Source organism: Larimichthys crocea, chromosome X, assembly GCF_000972845.2.
Source record: "Larimichthys crocea isolate SSNF chromosome X, L_crocea_2.0, whole genome shotgun sequence".
Classification (NCBI taxonomy): domain Eukaryota; kingdom Metazoa; phylum Chordata; class Actinopteri; family Sciaenidae; genus Larimichthys; species Larimichthys crocea.
This window is the reverse complement of record NC_040020.1, coordinates 39,595,405-39,612,514: the sequence shown is the minus strand read 5'-3', so window position 1 is coordinate 39,612,514 and position 17,110 is coordinate 39,595,405. Positions and strand designations below refer to the sequence as shown.

Genomic DNA, 17,110 nt, shown 5'->3' with positions numbered 1-17,110 from the left:
AAAATAAAAAAAGCTTTGATTTTTCTCCTTTTAATGTTTCTGTCTTGGTCAGTAACTCATCACAACACATCGTTATTCTGTTCAGATCAATAGAAAAACAACAACAACTGCAAACCATCAGGATCAAAGTTGGGTATAGTACCTCAGGCACATACAGTTTAAAATCCAAACACAGAAGCAGTTGCGGCGGTGCTGCATACAAACAAACACCAAGTACACAGTGGTCATGGATAACGATTACAGTTAGCTCGTGTTAGGAAGGTTAAACAGCAAAGAGTAGCAGGATATCCAGTTCTGATATGTACGATCCACACGTTAATCCCTACACATAGGCTACGCTGCGGTATGCAGTGACGACCACTGTATAAACACGATATTTAGATATGCACTGTAATATTTGCTTGATGAGCTGCTGGATGGCAGTAATGACAAATCAAGATTAACCAGAAACATTTCAGTTTATCACTATTTTCCCCATTTGTCTCTCACTAAAAGGCAGGAAATGGGTTTTTAATATAGGCTCTATATACCTACACAAATATACTATGAACTGTGCTTATCTTTGACCTGTTAAAATCTATTATTGCTTGGTATTTTTAACCTTTTGGCCCACTATATAACTCTTGACAGCAGACAAGAGGTCTCACACCTATTAGGGAATTATTACTGTACATTCAGTAGTTAACAATTGCCAATCTTACTTCTACACTCAACTAAAAATCAGTATAAAAGTTATTCGTAACACTAGAGAGTACATCTGCAGCATGGCAAATTAACATCTCATCTCTGAGGCAGAAAACCTATTGCTATGTCAGTTTCAGAAGCGTTGCATAACAGAAAATGATGTCTGCTAAAACAAGTCTGTGCAATGGCAGTATGGGAGTGGGCAGCTGTGTCAAACTGAATTGAAACAATGCAAGATTTAGCCTGAAGTAAAGTGATAGTGCCTCCTTTCTAGGAATCTGGCAGCATTAAGAATGCTTAACCCAGTTTGAACTCTTGCAACAAAGCAAGGCCTAAAAAACTGAAGAGGTAATAACGACATCGATGAAGGCAGCGATGGCTAAAATACTAACACCAGTTCCTGGCAGCGACTAACTGATTCTTAACTTTTCATTATTGAATCTCTTCTAGACAAAGAAAAACTAATTATGGACTCAGCTTTGAAACATTATTCAAACATCTTTTTCTTCTATTTTCAACCAATGATATCTCACTTCTCTACAAGAGAGGTTATTCACTTGGGCGTTGTTCAGTGCTACATTGTTTGAGCCCATAGTCGAGAGAATAAAGAACAGACTTATTCATGTTTTTCAGATTCATACAGAAAAAAAAACTACCTTATTACTTTTATGTTTGATCCATTTTTCATCAAGTTTATCAACACTTTGGTTCAGACTTATAATAATTTATACTATCAACCCTTTTTATAAATCACACTCCAGTTTCTTGGTCCCAAAATCGGGGTACTATCTAGTGGCTGTTACTAATGTAATGATTGACGGGCAAAGTGCGGCAACAACCCTAAATGTGTGTTTGAACAGCCCTGTTGTTCCTGACCCACCACGGAAAGCAAATCAGAAGACACAGAAGGATTGCCTTCAGATGCTACCCACCACAGTGTCAAAGATACAATAGATGATACAGTGTGCGCAGTACAGTCCTCATTCTTCGATTTTAAGCTGTCGTGCTGCTTCCTATGAGAGCTGCTATGGTGTGATACTAGCCTGAGGCAGCAGAAGTCCATGCACTGATTATGTGGGGCACTGGAGGAAGGAGAGTGGGCTGTCTTGTTCAAATAGTACAGCAGGGCTCGTGATGGCAACGGAAGACAGCTCAAATTCCCATTGCTGGAGTTCATTTAATGGAGGGGGAGACAGAACAGGGGGTCTGTGTCAAGTTATTGAAGATTGGGGAGGAGGTGGTGGGAGGTGGTCTGCCCTCCTTTCTCCTCTCATAGCAGAATCTTGACCCCTCCCTGTGGAGACTGGGCACCCTGGGAGACTCCTCTTGGAGGAGCTGGTCCAAACTCTAACCGCTTCACTAGACTGCAAAACAAGATGGAGCACATGCACTCATAAGTGCAAAAACAGTGACTCGTTTCATATTCTAGCATTTATTAATGAGTCGGTAGTTTATATCAGGAAATCAACAGCAGAGTTGCAGAAAGCTGGATCTTGAGAATTGGACAACTCAAGTTTGCTTAAAAATGCCTTACATATTTAATGATACATTCAGCCAAGTACTTTTTTTCCCCCCAATCATTTCAACTTTAGACTGCACTGCGGTTGTTTTCCTCACCTTTCGTACTGAGGAGGGGGGCTCATGCTGGTGGCTTGGACCTCAGGGCCTCTTTCTAAACCAGAAGGACTACCAGGGCCAGCCGGAAGTGCCGGTCTGCTGACAGACGTGTCGTACACAAAGTCTCGACAGGACGCCAACTTTGACTCCAGATTCTGGCAGGGACATCAAGAAATTATCGGTCAGCCCATAAATGGAAAATCAAACATGTCATTTGTAAAGCTGTATTCACTGGGGACTGTACTGCTATCATTTTTAATCTCTTACCCCAACTTTTCTCAGCAGCTCCCCGACAATGTTGAGTGCAGATATTCTAGCAGACGTAGTGAGGGGAGTCCCCGTTAGACCATCACCTAAAACAGAAACAGTCATGAGCACATTAACACATAGTATGTTAATGTAAAGTTGGTATATTTACTGTCACTGAATGGATTACTGCAGTCAAAAGTTTTTCTGTTTACCTCGTCGGATACTGGATAAAGGGGGCGTGGCAAATGAGCTGATTGGTTTGGAGGGTGTGATGGGGATGGATGGGTTACCAGCTGAGGGACATTGTAGATCCACTCGATCTGTGTCTTTGCCCAGGCTGCTAGACGGTCGTCTTTCCTTCTGACGCACAGCCAGCTCCTGGCGAAGGTCTGGCGCGGACAGGATGGATACACAAAATCAGCTTTCTGTAAACTGATAAAAGATTCCAGTGCTACATGTACCACAGCAATCTAACATGCTCAATCAACCAAGCGGCGAGACCAAGAGTCAACTGACAGCGATAGCAGCAGGTGCCAGATCACTCCTGGCTCAGCATGTCAGGGCCCCAACATTAACAATAAAAGCAGATATAATATAAACTATGATGGATGACGGACTTAAGTTTCACTGAAAATATGTCACACCACTGTAAAATTTATAGAAACAGCAGTACAAATATAAATTAGAATACAACTACGCATTAGATCAGATATATGATATACAGGAAAGCATGGACAGACGGGATTTGGAGAATTAATCAAGCTATCAAAATTCACTGAGTTAGTCAGTTTGTAGAGAAATCAGCAGTTCTTGTAAACTTGAGAAGCTGCAGTGAGCATGTTGGTGTGTGTGTGTGTGTCTCTATACCCCTGGCTTCATCTTTGAGCCTCTGAACAGACTCGAGCAGATTCTCTTTCTCATCCAGCTCGCTCTCAAGAAAAGCATTCCTCTCAATGACGTGGTTCATTCGCTGCTCAAAGTCCTCCAGAGACATGATGGTAGCCCTGGGACAAGCAGAGAGGATGGGCCAAGAGTTAACAATACTGGTTTACAGCGATACAGTCCAACTCCGCGTGGGTTTACGGAAGTCAGAGCTCGCATTTGTGAGATAACGACAAAGACGCTGACCTTTTAGTCCTCTCCAGGTCGTCGTTGGACTGTTCGAGCTCTCTGATATATTTCTGCAGGTGATCTCTCACTGCTCTGGTTTGTGCCAGATCTTCCTCCAGGGTTGAGATGTGCCTAAAAGCATCTGAATGCTGAGTCTCAAATTTCTCCTGCAAACAGCACACAGACATCATTCATTCATTGATATCGCCAGCTTTGCAGTGTCACCTCAGATCAATGCAGCTGCCAACATATTTGAATAAGACATATACTGTTTCATAGCTAAGAGGAGAAAAAAAAATCCTGTTGAATGTCCTTTCTCCTTCTTGTCCCCAACAACCTTTAAGCAATCAGTTTTTTTTTTGTTTTTGTTTTTAGCACAATCCTGCATTCACTTCTTTCATTAATGTTCTCTTCCCCATGGACCAATGAACAAAAATAGCAGTCAGCTGCCTTATAGCTAGGCAGCAATTTTCCTAGTTGCAGTGGCAATGATATGCTTAAATTTGGGTTGGCTAAAAGCCTGCCTGCCTGCGTGTGTGTGTCTCTGTTTTAATGTCTGACAGAAAAAGCAATTACATCTCCTTCATCACCGAACCCCCTAAGTGCTCCCCAGGCACCGCTATGTGGCCGCCGATTACTTCACCATCGCACCACATTTACATGTCTATAAGGCCTTTGTGTTGTGTTGTGTGTGTGGTTTTATTTCAGGCTTATACGTGTAAAAAACTGAGTGAAATAATTTCCCCATTGAGGGATTAATAAAGTAACTCATCTTCTGATCACTAACTGGAGCGCCACAGCTTGTCCAGCTCCGCAGGGCAGAGATCTATTTATAATCAAGGTGCTCTACCTTTAAGTTCTCCAGCTCCATACAGAGTCGGTTGTTGTCCAAAAGCAGCTCCTTGTTTCGACCCTCACACTGCTTCAGCTCTGTTTCCAGCTCGGCTTCATAGTCTCGACTCATCTGCTGGAACTCCTGCAGCTCCTCCTGAGCCTCATCCGCCCTGATGACAATGCAGTGTTAACTACCAAGGATAACTCACATGTGTACAGCTATAACACATGATTATTATTATTATTTAAGTGACCCCTTACAGAAAGCCTGATGATGTTACCTTTGCTGATGTCTCACTGCCTGCTCCTTCCAGAAGCCCAGCTCCTCTGCCAGAGATGCAAACTTGCGTGGTGTTGGCTCTACCATGTCTGTTTGTGTCAGGATGATGGGGATAGGAGAGCTAACTGTGAAGTCAAAACACAGCACATCCTCATTCAAACCACAAAACTGTTGCGGTTAGCGAATGCTAACCAGGTTAGCTAACCTAAATATACAGCGCCGTGCATTTTGTACCGGTACACTGAGGCTTGGAAAGTAGAGAAACGCGTTTTGGCATTTGTTTTTAATCAAACAGGGAAGAGTAGAGCTGGGAAGTGAACGTGTTAGCTACTTTTTAAAGATAACAGCTGTGGAAAGTGTCAAGGCTAAGCTGCTCGGCTAAGCTAATGTGGCTAGCCGAAAGCGACTTAGCCAGAATCTGTGAGCCCGACACAGTGAAACACAGAAAGTAGACAGACTCACCTGCACGTCAGGGAGCGATTAAAACATGTTATCTCCGAGGGGGTGTATTCAGAGCAGAAGTTTATATTGTCCGGATTTGTGTAACAAACGGATTGCACAAACTAATCTCTCATTACGTTAGGACGCTGCCCGACTCACCAACCAAATACAAACGGAGCTGCTGTTCTCGGCCGCTATTGGACAATAGAGATGACGTTGCGAAAATGTTATCCAATCACATCACTCGACGAGCCTGTCGCCGCGGAGGGCGGAGCCTAGCGCCGGCGTATTGTGACGTATGGTGCTACGTTACAATACGCTAAAGTTGTGCTATCTCACCCATAGACACATGTACATAGACATATATACATAGACATATATACATAGACATATATACATAGACGCCACATTGAGCGCTGAATCGTACGTCCCCCGCCGCCATATTGGATGTGGCAGATCTGCCCGTAAACTAATACAAGGAAATGGACTGAACTTCATAAAGCGCCTTTCTACAAAGTTCTTTAAGTTAATGTCTCTTATACACCCATTCACACACACACTAATATATCTGGGAAACAAACAGGCACCAAAAACAACGTATGTAACTTTTAAAGTGATGATTATAAATGTTTACTCCTTATGTAAGCACCAAACCAACGTATGTATTTTTCTAATGCTGAGTGTTTACAGCTACTAATGTGTGTAACACCGTTACTGTGATTGTAGGAGCCAAATTGGTCATTCTGTTTCATGAGTGTTGTACTCATTTGTGCCAGTAGGTGGCAGTACCTAATTAGGCTATTGTTTGAGTCTATATAGGTAGGTGGGTTAATCAGCGCAGGGGCGCTTGCTGGGGAATCTATACGGTTTTTGACCGTGCCATGGCGTGTAACGCCGCAGGTCAGAAGTGTATTATTGTGGAAAGTGAGTACTCGTGAGATGGCTGTGTGTATCTTAATAAATATGCAACATAATCAGTAATGCTTGGACAGGCTGTGTTATGCACCTACACTGGCACCCCGTACAAGCCCTTAACCACCAGCGTGCGCGTATAGTGACAAAGGGCCACTATATATATATATATATATAATTATCTAAGAATATTGGCTTTTGTTCGACTATCCTGTTTACTGTGTTTAAGAGATATGATACAGGGTTGGATAAGATGTTTAAAACAGGTGTTGGTTGTTCTATGCTAAGGAATTGCGAGGCCCCGTGACTGTGAACGTGTAATAAACGACGGCGTGGTCCGAGCCGCAAATACGACAGCCGTGTCTGACTCGTCCCTCCTCTACACCCCCCAAACGCAACACAACCTGTCTCCAGCCAGCGTGAGGAGACCCCTCTCCAGGATCAATGCTCGCAAGGCTGCAGGACCTGACAAAATTCCTGGTCGTGTGCTAAAGGACTGTGCAGAGGAGCTCACAGATGTCCTCACAGATATCTTCAACACTGCCCTGAGCCAAGCTGTTGTCCCCACCTGCTCCAAGAGCACCGCCATCATCCTAGTTCCAAAGAAGACCTCTCCATTCTGCTTCAACGACTACCGCCCTGTGGCACTGAACCCCATCATCATGAAGTGCTTCGAGCGGTTAGTCATGCAGCACATCAAATCCATCCTCCCTCCCTGGACCCCCACCAGTTTGCATATCGGGCCAACCGGTACATTGATGATGCAATCTCCACCACCCTCCACTCAGCTCTCACTCACCTGGACACTAAGGACTCATATGTGAGGATGCTGTTCTTAGACTTCAGCTCAGCTTTCAATACGATCATCCCCCAGCAGCTGATAGAGAAACTGTCTGACTGTCTTGGACTAAACACCTCACTCTGCAACTGGTTGCTGGACTTCCTGTCCGGAAGACCAGAGGCAGTCCGGGTCGGCAGCAACGCATCCAGCACCATTATGCTGAACACATGGGCTCCCCAAGGATGCGTGCTCAGCCCCTTACTCTTCACCCTGCTGACCCACGACTGCACACCAACACGGGACAAGAGGGAAACGCAATTTCAATTCTCTGTATGTCCTGTACATATAGCAGCATTGGAAATAAAGTTGACTTGAACTTGAACTTGAACTTGGACTTGAGAACAGATGAGGAGGAGCAGGAGCAGGAGGAGGAGGAGGAGGAGCATTCCAAAGTCACTGGCAGTTACATCGAAATGAAATTCAATAATATAACTGATTCAACTCATTAAGTCTACCTGTCACCTTTTGCACTCTGTGTCTCAACACTCCATTCCAAATACTGGAACATATACTTCATATCATATGTGATATGCTGCAGCACTTTGAAGTTATTGATTAATATTCAGATTAATAATCAGTCCTTATTTTCCCAAATAAGTGCTGTAGTGTAATCTGTAGGAGATCAATGAAGTGTGTAGTGATTTTGGTAATGATCTCGTAATTATGAGATCTTTTCTCGTAATTATACAGGATAGATAAGGTGTCTATTTATTTATTTAAATCCAGTGAAATTCTGTTACAGGCCTCAAGCTGAGTCACCATGGTCTCAGAAGATAAATGCCCTGTTTTCACAGGAAAAGAAGAGACAGAAGTCAGTCCGTACGTTCTCCATGGCAGGCTGATAGCTGTCTTTTATTAAACAGAATTTTACTATTTTTCTTTACTTGCTTGAAACAACTAGGTTTTCACTTAGTTGTTTCATTCACCAAACACACTCCATAAACTGTCAAAAATCAATAAACTGTATCATGTTCCCAACACGGGATTAAATCACAAAACACATCTGTGTCTTCAAAGTTACATTTCCACAGTTTTTTACCAAAATAATCATGTTTTACTTTTGTTTTTAACACCTTGAATCTCCATTTTATGGACTCTACTACTATACTGCCCGTATGAACACATCCTATACACGTAAACAATAGTATGAGCAACGTGTCAGCGTACTCTTTTAACCTGACTCAATACATTAGCATGAACATTCACATAAAACACATTAGGTCATCATGGCAGAACTCATATTACACATCATTCTTAATTCGGTACCTGTTACACTTCGGATATACAGTCACTCATGAAAGAAAATGAAAATAAATTCCCAGGAGCCCTACAAAACTGAGAGAAAACATTGTGGTGAAATTATGGATCGGCACTCTAATACTCTCAGTAGAAAACATAACAAACTGGTTTATTCTTTTCATACAAAAAAATACATAAAATTCAATTTAAAATTTGTGACCATACACATTTGTAGGCGTCACAAATGCAATGCGCTTCCGTACAAATGTAAAGCCTCAGAACTCAGAGCTCAGAGAACAAGACATTGCTGGACAAGGGAAACTGTCACAACTAGACATTGATGAGGTACAACAACGAACATGCTAGGAAGCCAGGACGACAGGTTAGAGGGGGGATAACAACCCCAACAATCCCAACAGAAAAAGGAATGAATGAGAAAGAGATGACAGTTAAAGTTACCTGTATCTCCACTGTCAGTCACTGTCAGTCAGCACCAATGTCATCCATAGTCTTGTACACAGTACAGTCTCCTGTGTACTGCGAGGAGACTCCTGAAAAATTCAGTCCAGTACACAGGAGACTGAACTAACTGAAATCTACTTTTCAAATCTAAAAATCAGCAAATATGAATCATTGACAGACCTCTCCAGTTAAACTGTGTGTACTTTGTACAGTTTAGTTTTAGTTTTAGTCACCAGTGTGTACACCACGGTCTCAAAGTACTGAGTCAGAGAGTCAAATTAACTTTTAAACTCTGAACTGGGTCTGGGTCTCTGTGAACTGGAGTCAAAATCCATATATACACAATACATATTTAGGGTACATATTTACATATTACCCAATGCTTGGGTTTGGGTATACCACACAGATGTGTATCTCTATAGATATATTGTTGTTGTCATTTTATACTGTATTAATAGTAATAATAATAATAATATATTTTATTTAAAAGCGCTTTTCAGAGTACTCAAAGACACTTTACAGAGAAGAACATTAAGTCATCAAAACAATATAGGATAGTTCACTAAAAACACATTAGACATTAAACATTAAAAGCAATTTTAAAAAGATGTGTTTTTGTTAGAGTTTTGAAGGTGGGCAGGTCAGTACAGTCACAGATGTGTTTGGGGAGAGAGTTCCAGAGGGAGGGGGCAGCTGCAGAGAAGGCTCTGTCTGTCTGTTATGATTATTATCTAAAATTATCAATCAGCCCCAGCTCTCAATGTTCACTACAACTCAACACATCAGATGAGATGTTCCAGTGTCACAAAGATTTCCTGAGATGTTCTTTTCTGCCACCTCCTGGTTGTTTTTGGTCACTTTGGGAGGTTTCAGTCCATGTTCAAAGCAGCGTCTCATCTTTTGTCTTCTCGACATCTGATGCTGGTTGCTGGTCCTCCCGTTGCTTCCTCCTTCCCCGAGCGTCTACATGCATCAGAAGGTTATAAGTAAGACTTTTTAATGACTCTGTTTAATTAAACTTGAGGTCAATTTTGCAATAAAAATAAACACAACTGTAAGAGCCATAATGACAGTTTTGAGAGTGTTTAACAATTTAGTTGTAAAATGTTTGAAATGCTCCTTTAGGTTGATTGTTAGTGATGTCACAGCCACTTAAACGTCAGATATGGTTAAGCAGCCAAAGGAGCAACACAGTTTTTTGACGGTTCGTTTAAGATTGAATCTTGTAACTTTGTTTTTTGCTTTTAAAGTAAAGTTTTTGGAAAATAGTTACTTTGTCGGAAGCTTCATTACCAGTCAAGCTTATTGCCGATGGTTTGCTTAATAGTGGCGGTAAAGAGGATTATTGGATCGATAAAAGATTGCCGCTACAACAACATTTCTTTTGAATGAATCCCTACACATCATAACAGGTGGTTAAAAAGTTCTGACAGTAACTTGACATAAAAAAAAGAAAATGGAGGTGTGACTTACAGACCTGCTTTTTTAACCATAATAATCTGAGCATCACCCCCAAGAATCCAACACTAATGATGATGATGGAGAGGATGATGATGATGATGGAGAGGATCACGGCAAACTGAAATGAGGTCCCGAAGAAATGAGCTGAAATGACAAAAACCAAACAGCATGATATTTATAGAAAACTCGACCTCAATTGTTAAAAAACAGAAACAATATGTTGAATTTCTTTTGAACTCTTTATAACCTGGAACATAGATGTGTGTCTCTCTGGTCTGGTTGATGTTCTTCTGTTGGACTCTACAGGTGAAGCTGTCGCTCTTCTCCACAGTCAATCTTCTGCTGACAGTATAGAGGTCATCAGGACCTCTGACTGTCTCTGTAGGTCCAGCAGAGAGGAGGTTTCCCTCAGCGTCCAGCCAGAACACCTCAGGCTCTGGATACCAGCCTTTAGCCTCACACTGTAAAACCACCTCTCTGCTCTGATTGGAGACAAACTCTATGACGGGCGTGGAGATGACACCTGATGACCAGAGAGGAGGAATTATAACATACGTCACTGATTTGTATCAAACTGCTCGTGGCAGCAAGTCTGACTTACCAACAGTGAGTTGGATGGACGTGTGCTTCATCAGTGAATTCAAGATACACAAATATTTTCCTGTATCAGAAATTTTCACTTTGAAGATTTTCATGGAGGCGTTTCCGTTCTTCAGTTCATCCACAAACAGAGCGGTGCGATTCTTAAAAGATGGATTTTGACTCCTGTACACCGGTCGTCCATCTTCATGAACATGGATGTACTTTGGGTCTAAATCAGTTCTGGTCCACACCACGGTCTCTGACCTGACATCCATGGGAGGTTCAAGGTGACATGGTAGAATGACATCATCACCAGCCAGGGCCACGATCGGTTGATGTGAACAAATTAACTGTGACTGCTCTGCAAGGAAACAAGAAACAGAAACAAACATGAACAACAGTGAAAAGTAGAGAAGGTGAGAACAGCCGTGCTTTCTCTGTAGCCTCACAGAGCCTCACTGTGGCTGTACATTTATGTTAACGTCTACTTCTTTCCAACACATGCACACATCGATGTGTTACTGGAGTGTTTTGTGTTGAAATTACCTCCAACAGACTGAAGAACCATGAAAATGAAAACACTGCAGGTCCTGAAGGACAGTCCATCACTGGGCTGGATCTTTGGCTGCAGCATGCTGGACTCCTGAAAAGTTCACTTTGCAGTTACTTTGTGCTCCATGTGACTTCAAAACACTTCATCTGCACAGACTAGTAGAAAACACTGAGGCAGAGGGGGATGACAGTGATACAGCTCACTGGATAGCTCAGTGGTAATGCTGCTGACTTTGACACGAGAGACTAGGGTTCGGATCCACCTTAGAAATAATACACATAAATACATACACAAAAATAGGAAACTATCACAACTACAAAACACGAACACGCTACGGCGAGGGGGAGCCAGGACGACAGGTCAGAGGGGATAACAATCCTAATCCCAACAGAAACAACAAAGAGAAAGAGATAAAGTTACCTGATGGTGTCAAGACAGTCGGTACAGTACTTCATGAGAAGGAAGGAAGTTATCCCACTGATCCCACCTTCACCTCATACACATCTTGTGCTCCCTGCTCCCTGCAGAGTTAAATACCTGGGCGGTGAGACAAACCAAGTGGCAGATAACCAAGTGACACTAACCTGACTTGTGTGAGCTCCCTTGTGCAGGGAGCACAAGCTCTGACATTGTGCACCTCCGCGCACCTGAAGAGACAGGAGACTTTTACTTGGAGGATATAGGCATAAATTTGGTTTCCTTATAAACCTAATATTACCTATAAACATAATAACGTATGCACGTAACGTAATGCAATGTTTTTTATTGCATTAGCTTCACAGTTGTTACAGGTCTTTCGATTAAACTTGTTTTAGTCTTAAGACGAACAGACCGTATCAGACGTTTTCACTACTTTTCCAAGCAACCAGGATCCTCGTGGTGCTGTAGAATCCACAACTACAACAACATCTTCAGGCATGAAACTTCTTTTTTCCTTTGTCCATCTTTGTCGTTTTTGTAACAATGGCAGATACTCAGCAACCCATCTTTTCCAGAAGAGATTTGCAATATATTGAACTTGTTTCCATCTTCCCTTTCATATAGATCTTTTTTTTTTTTTAAAGTCCTGGTCGCAGAAATGGCCTCTCCCGAGGTGTCTTTAATTTGTGTTCTCTGGAATGCTTTGAAGCACTTCCCGACTGTTGTTACTGATCCATCTTGTGACATTGAAACCTCCTCTTCTGCAAAGAGCTATGAGGTTCTCAACCATGATGATGGCAGTCTCTTCAGAGGGCAGACTCTTCAGAAGAGCGTCCAGATAAAAGTTTCTCTTGACTGTGTCAATCACCTCTGCTGGAAAGCTGGTTTGGTTATCTTCAGCAGTCCTCCTAAGAGCAAAGCATGCACGGCTGGGTGAAGATACTGCCCCAAATAAATGGACAGTCATGCGATGTTCTACTAGACCACGTTCAAGATTACCTTCAGGCCACCACAGGAATCTTACAAAGTCCACGGCCACCTTTACTTGATAGAACATGGCTTGTATGTCTGCCATTATTGCCACAGGATCCTGTCTGAACCGCATGAGAACTCCTACCAATGAGCTGGTCAGGTTAGGGCCCTGTAGAAGTCGACTGTTAAGTGAGACACCTTTAAATTCTGCTCCACAGTCAAACACAACTCATAATGTTCCCTTTCTTGGGTGGTGAACTCCATGGTGAGGTATATACCACACCTTACCCTCACGTAGTTCCAACTGATGTTGTGGCACTGGTTCAGCATATCCTTTGCTAATGACGTCAGTAAGAAAGTTTGTGTACACACTATGAAAACGTGCATCCTTCTGAAGTTTCCTTTTCAGACTGTGAATACGTAGCTTGGCAACACAGAGGTTGTTTGGCATGGTGACATTTTCTCTTTTGAAAGCTAATTATATTTTCCAAAGTAGCTTTGACACAGTGTCCTCTGTAAAGGTTTGCAAGAACTATAAATGTCCACAAATTCATAATAAACCTCAGTGATGTACACATGTCTCTTTGTTTTGCAGATATCGCTGATGGAGGAGCAGCACACTTTGCTAAGACCTGAAGGAAAGGTATAACCTCCTGTACATTTTGGATTGATCCAGTGTTTTCTATCTTACATATCTGTTCCAAATGAATAAAGCAGCTCTCTTGTCGTCCTCATGAAGGGACCCTCAGCTGCTGGTTGAATGTCTGACGCCTGATTTTCGTGGTGACCTGGCAGTGGTGGAGAAGATCACCCTGTCTGGGTTAGACGTGTACGCCCACAATGTGGATACAGTCCGAGAGCTGCAGAGGTACTGACAGACACCGAACACGTGGCCTCTGTGTTTGACCAGCTTCTTTATGTGTCGGCTGGAGTTCCTGAGCTTGTGTAAGATGCTAAATGATCAAGGGTAGAAGCTTAAACATCTAATGTCTGTTTAAACATTGAGACAGACAGTCTGACTTTGCAGCTCTGCCACAAGAGGGACATCAGTCCTAGGCAGCAGCACAGTAATACACTCATTAACCAGCAGGTGGTAGAGGAGAGCCAGTTTCCCTGTTACCTGTCCATGCTGGTGTGCACGCTCGCCACTCACTCACTCACACACAGACATACTTGTACAAATGTTTAAAGTGTTTAAAGTATTTCCTGAGCGCTCTGTTGTGGTGATGTTGCAGAGCTGCGAGAGGCCGGAGTGGACTGTCTAACACTGGGTCAGTACATGCAGCCCACCAAACGCCACCTGAAGGTGAGAACATTATCTCCTCCTGTATTAAAGCAACAGAAAGTGGATGTTTGGTGAAGGAATGCTCACCGTGATGGTGTTTGTTTGGGTTTAGGTGGAGGAATACGTCACTCCAGAGAGGTTTGCCCACTGGGAGAAAGTTGGGAATGAAATGGGCTTCGTTTACACAGCCAGTGGGCCGCTGGTGAGATCGTCCTACAAAGCAGGTGAGAGACGCACGTCATCCTGCACAGTCATGACATGAACAAGCTGAGGACGTCCCAGTTTATTCCAGTGACTTACAGGACTACTTTATTCTACAGCTGCACTATATTTATACAAAACAATTGAGTTTTTAAAATCAACATATATCCTGTAACGAGGAAGACCAGCTGCACTTGTTTCTCTGTTGTCCACATGTTGTAAGTTTGTGGACAAATATCCAAACTTAACAAATTATTTAAAATTCATACCTGTAAATATTATGTTGGATTTTCTGGATAATTGATCTAACTCTTATTCTGTTATTCTGGTAAAATATTTCTAATTAAACATCAATCAAACTTCAAATCTAAGTTTTTATTTAGTTTTATTTCAAAGCTATTGTCTTTTGTAAGAAATATTTGCTACAAACCATTTTAAAGCGGCACAACATGTATGAAACAGGATTTCCACGCTTACCCTCTAGTGTTATTTAAACTTGCAGATGTTTTTTCTTCTGCTCTTCTTCCCGACCTATAAACCACGCACACATCGACTTTACTCCTGCAGCTTCATCAGCCGAAGCACAGAAGACACGTTTCATTTACAAGTAGCACAAAAAATTAAAAATAAGGCCGTTGGTATTACATAAGGGTTGAGAAGTGACATTAATATGACTCATTCTTTTGCACTTGTCTTCTTACTGTTTACCTGTGACAACCCGGAGGGGCTGCAGTTTAGGGGAAGGGGATGAAAGCGAACAAGCCTCAGTTAGAAGCCTGAAGATATGGAGATGCTGTCCGTGTACTCCTGCTAGAAATACAAGCTGCTGTTTGCAGAAGTTGTAATTGTCTGTAATCTCTGCACCTCAGGGGCAGGAGGGCCCTAAATCATGAAATCCTTCCTCTCAGGGGGGCACCAGAGTTCAGGCGAAGAGCTACTGACCTTTAACCTTTAACCACGTGTTCGCTTCATGAGCTCTCTGATGTCTGCTGCTTCAGGACGGATGATTTAATGGTTTGATGGATTCTGCAGCGGCTTCAACAAATGATGTACAACACAAACAAATGTACAGTATGATGATGATTTGTTACACTTTATATGACAGTAGAAAAAGAGCGATTTGAGCCCTTATTGGACTTTAAGAGTACTCTTGATGTCTCTGTATCGGCTCAAACTGGATCTAAAACTTGTGTTGTGATGTGAGCAAGTTTTACACACTGAACAAAATTAAACTAAATCAATAAAAATGTACATTTATATTTAAGAATTAAAAACTCTCAGCCCACATGTGCATAACAATCCTAATCCCAACAGAAACTGTCAAGACAGTCAGTACAGTAGGAAGGAAGTTATATACTGCTACGGTGTGTGAGCTCCCTGCTCAATGGTATGCGGAGTTACCTGCAGAGAAAGCTGTACTGTACGGAAACTGTTCAAGGGAAACAAACTCGTAACATAGGTTGACATTGCAATACCGACGATTTGTCACGCTGATACCGTAAAAGGTACCCTTCCTTCCTTCCTTGTATGAAACACTACACATCACCATTGATTATGACTGATAAAATAAAAAGTTAATCACTTCTTTAATGTGCTTTTTATAATGTCTGTTTTTAGACAGAGCTTGTTATCAACTTTTGAGAAGGACAAATGAAATTTCCTGTGTGCAGTTTGCGCTGGAGCTGTACTGTGTATATATTCATATACAGTAACAATTTTATTCATGGAAAGCTTTCTGGGCTGCTCAAAGGATCACAAAAGCACCATGCAGCACACTCACCATGTGAGTTTTGTTGAAGAAATCATCAAAGTCGAATTGACATATTTGCTAGGGTGTGTTTTATTAAAAAGCATGCCGTCACACTGGTAAATTGACAGTCACAGAACATATCTGAGCCACCTCAAGCTGACCCCAAGGTCAAGACCATATCCCCCGATAACTCATCAACGCTTTGAGATAGGGGCCTGAAATCTGCACCTGCGCATTGGGACAGCATGGTCGACCACGGTGTCGATTTTCAGACCCGTGCGCCCTTCGGGAGGGTCAGAGGTCAGCCATTCTGTACAGATTAAATGTTAAATATAAATAATTCAAGATTTATCATCACAGTAACAGTGTTACACACATTAGTAGCTGTAAACACTCAGCATTAGAAAAATACATACGTCGGTTTGGTGCTTACATAAGGAGTAAACATTTATAATCATCACTTTAAAAGTTACATACGTTGTTTTTGGTGCCTGTTTGTTTCCCAGATATATTAGTGTGTGTGTGAATGGGTGTATAAGAGACATTAACTTAAAGAACTTTGTAGAAAGGCGCTTTATGAAGTTCAGTCCATTTCCTTGTATTAGTTTACCGGCAGATCTGCCACATCCAATATGGCGGACCCGTTGACGTATCGCGACCAACGACCAACCCGCTCAATGCGGCGTCTATGCATATATGTCTATGTATATATGTCTATGTATATGTGTCTATGTATATATGTCTATGATCTCACCGTGTTAACCCGGCACGGTGCGACAAGGAGCGACGTCTGACTTTTTAATGCAAGATTGTGAAAGTACAATTTTATTTTTACATTCCATTGCTTCTAGTATTTCTCCCACCCAGTTTATATATGTCACAAGGAACATCAACTCACTCTCACAATTCAAGTCTGCACTTAAAGCCCACCTGTTTATAATAGTCTTTCCCATCTGATTGTCCCATTTTAACCTGTTTTTAATGTTGTATTCTTGTAATGTGATATACTTTTATGGTTCTTTTTGTTTGTTTCTGTTATTTGCTGTCTACTCTCACTCATTGTAAGGTGTCCTTGGGCGACAGAAAGGCGCCTATGAAATAAAATGTATTATTATTATTATTGTTATTATTTAGAGGAGGTTTTGCAATGCAATACCTATACGATGCATTCCCACAAAGAGAAGCCTCAATAAACAACATGAACTTTTTAAAAAAAA

General features: G+C 41.9%; 3 protein-coding genes across 6 annotated transcripts; 1 reads left to right on the top strand and 2 right to left on the bottom strand.

The window, feature by feature from the left end:
- Positions 1–14: 14 nt before the first annotated feature.
- LOC104927356 (nuclear distribution protein nudE homolog 1) lies at positions 15–5,409 on the bottom strand. 2 transcript variants are annotated; one of them, XM_027282334.1, is made up of 9 exons: positions 5,237–5,409; positions 4,776–4,899; positions 4,511–4,664; positions 3,679–3,827; positions 3,418–3,554; positions 2,763–2,939; positions 2,569–2,654; positions 2,311–2,456; positions 15–2,048 (listed from the first exon to the last, which is right to left on the bottom strand). In XM_027282334.1, the coding sequence occupies exons 2-9, from the start codon at positions 4,859–4,861 to the stop codon at positions 1,955–1,957; spliced, it is 1,029 nt and encodes a 342-aa protein (XP_027138135.1). In that variant the 5' UTR covers positions 4,862–4,899; positions 5,237–5,409; the 3' UTR covers positions 15–1,954. The 2 variants fall into 2 exon arrangements, with proteins under 2 accessions (XP_027138135.1, XP_010739716.2); XM_010741414.3 differs by having other exon boundaries at positions 2,302–2,456; positions 5,237–5,408.
- A 3,882-nt stretch (positions 5,410–9,291) lies between these two features.
- Positions 9,292–11,738, bottom strand: LOC109138791 (butyrophilin subfamily 1 member A1-like). Its single transcript, XM_027282365.1, has 6 exons — positions 11,686–11,738; positions 11,259–11,355; positions 10,732–11,073; positions 10,378–10,653; positions 10,147–10,274; positions 9,292–9,632 (listed from the first exon to the last, which is right to left on the bottom strand). Exons 2-6 carry the CDS (start codon positions 11,344–11,346, stop codon positions 9,444–9,446), a joined length of 1,023 nt encoding a protein of 340 aa, XP_027138166.1. The 5' UTR covers positions 11,347–11,355; positions 11,686–11,738; the 3' UTR covers positions 9,292–9,443.
- A 1,549-nt stretch (positions 11,739–13,287) lies between these two features.
- Positions 13,288–15,344, top strand: LOC109139541 (lipoyl synthase, mitochondrial-like). 3 transcript variants are annotated; one of them, XM_027282366.1, is made up of 5 exons: positions 13,288–13,300; positions 13,397–13,525; positions 13,893–13,963; positions 14,055–14,166; positions 15,052–15,344. In XM_027282366.1, exons 2-5 carry the CDS (start codon positions 13,498–13,500, stop codon positions 15,096–15,098), a joined length of 258 nt encoding a protein of 85 aa, XP_027138167.1. In that variant the 5' UTR covers positions 13,288–13,300; positions 13,397–13,497; the 3' UTR covers positions 15,099–15,344. The 3 variants fall into 3 exon arrangements, with proteins under 3 accessions (XP_027138167.1, XP_027138169.1, XP_027138168.1); XM_027282368.1 differs by having other exon boundaries at positions 15,013–15,344; XM_027282367.1 differs by having other exon boundaries at positions 14,711–15,344.
- Positions 15,345–17,110: the final 1,766 nt, after the last annotated feature.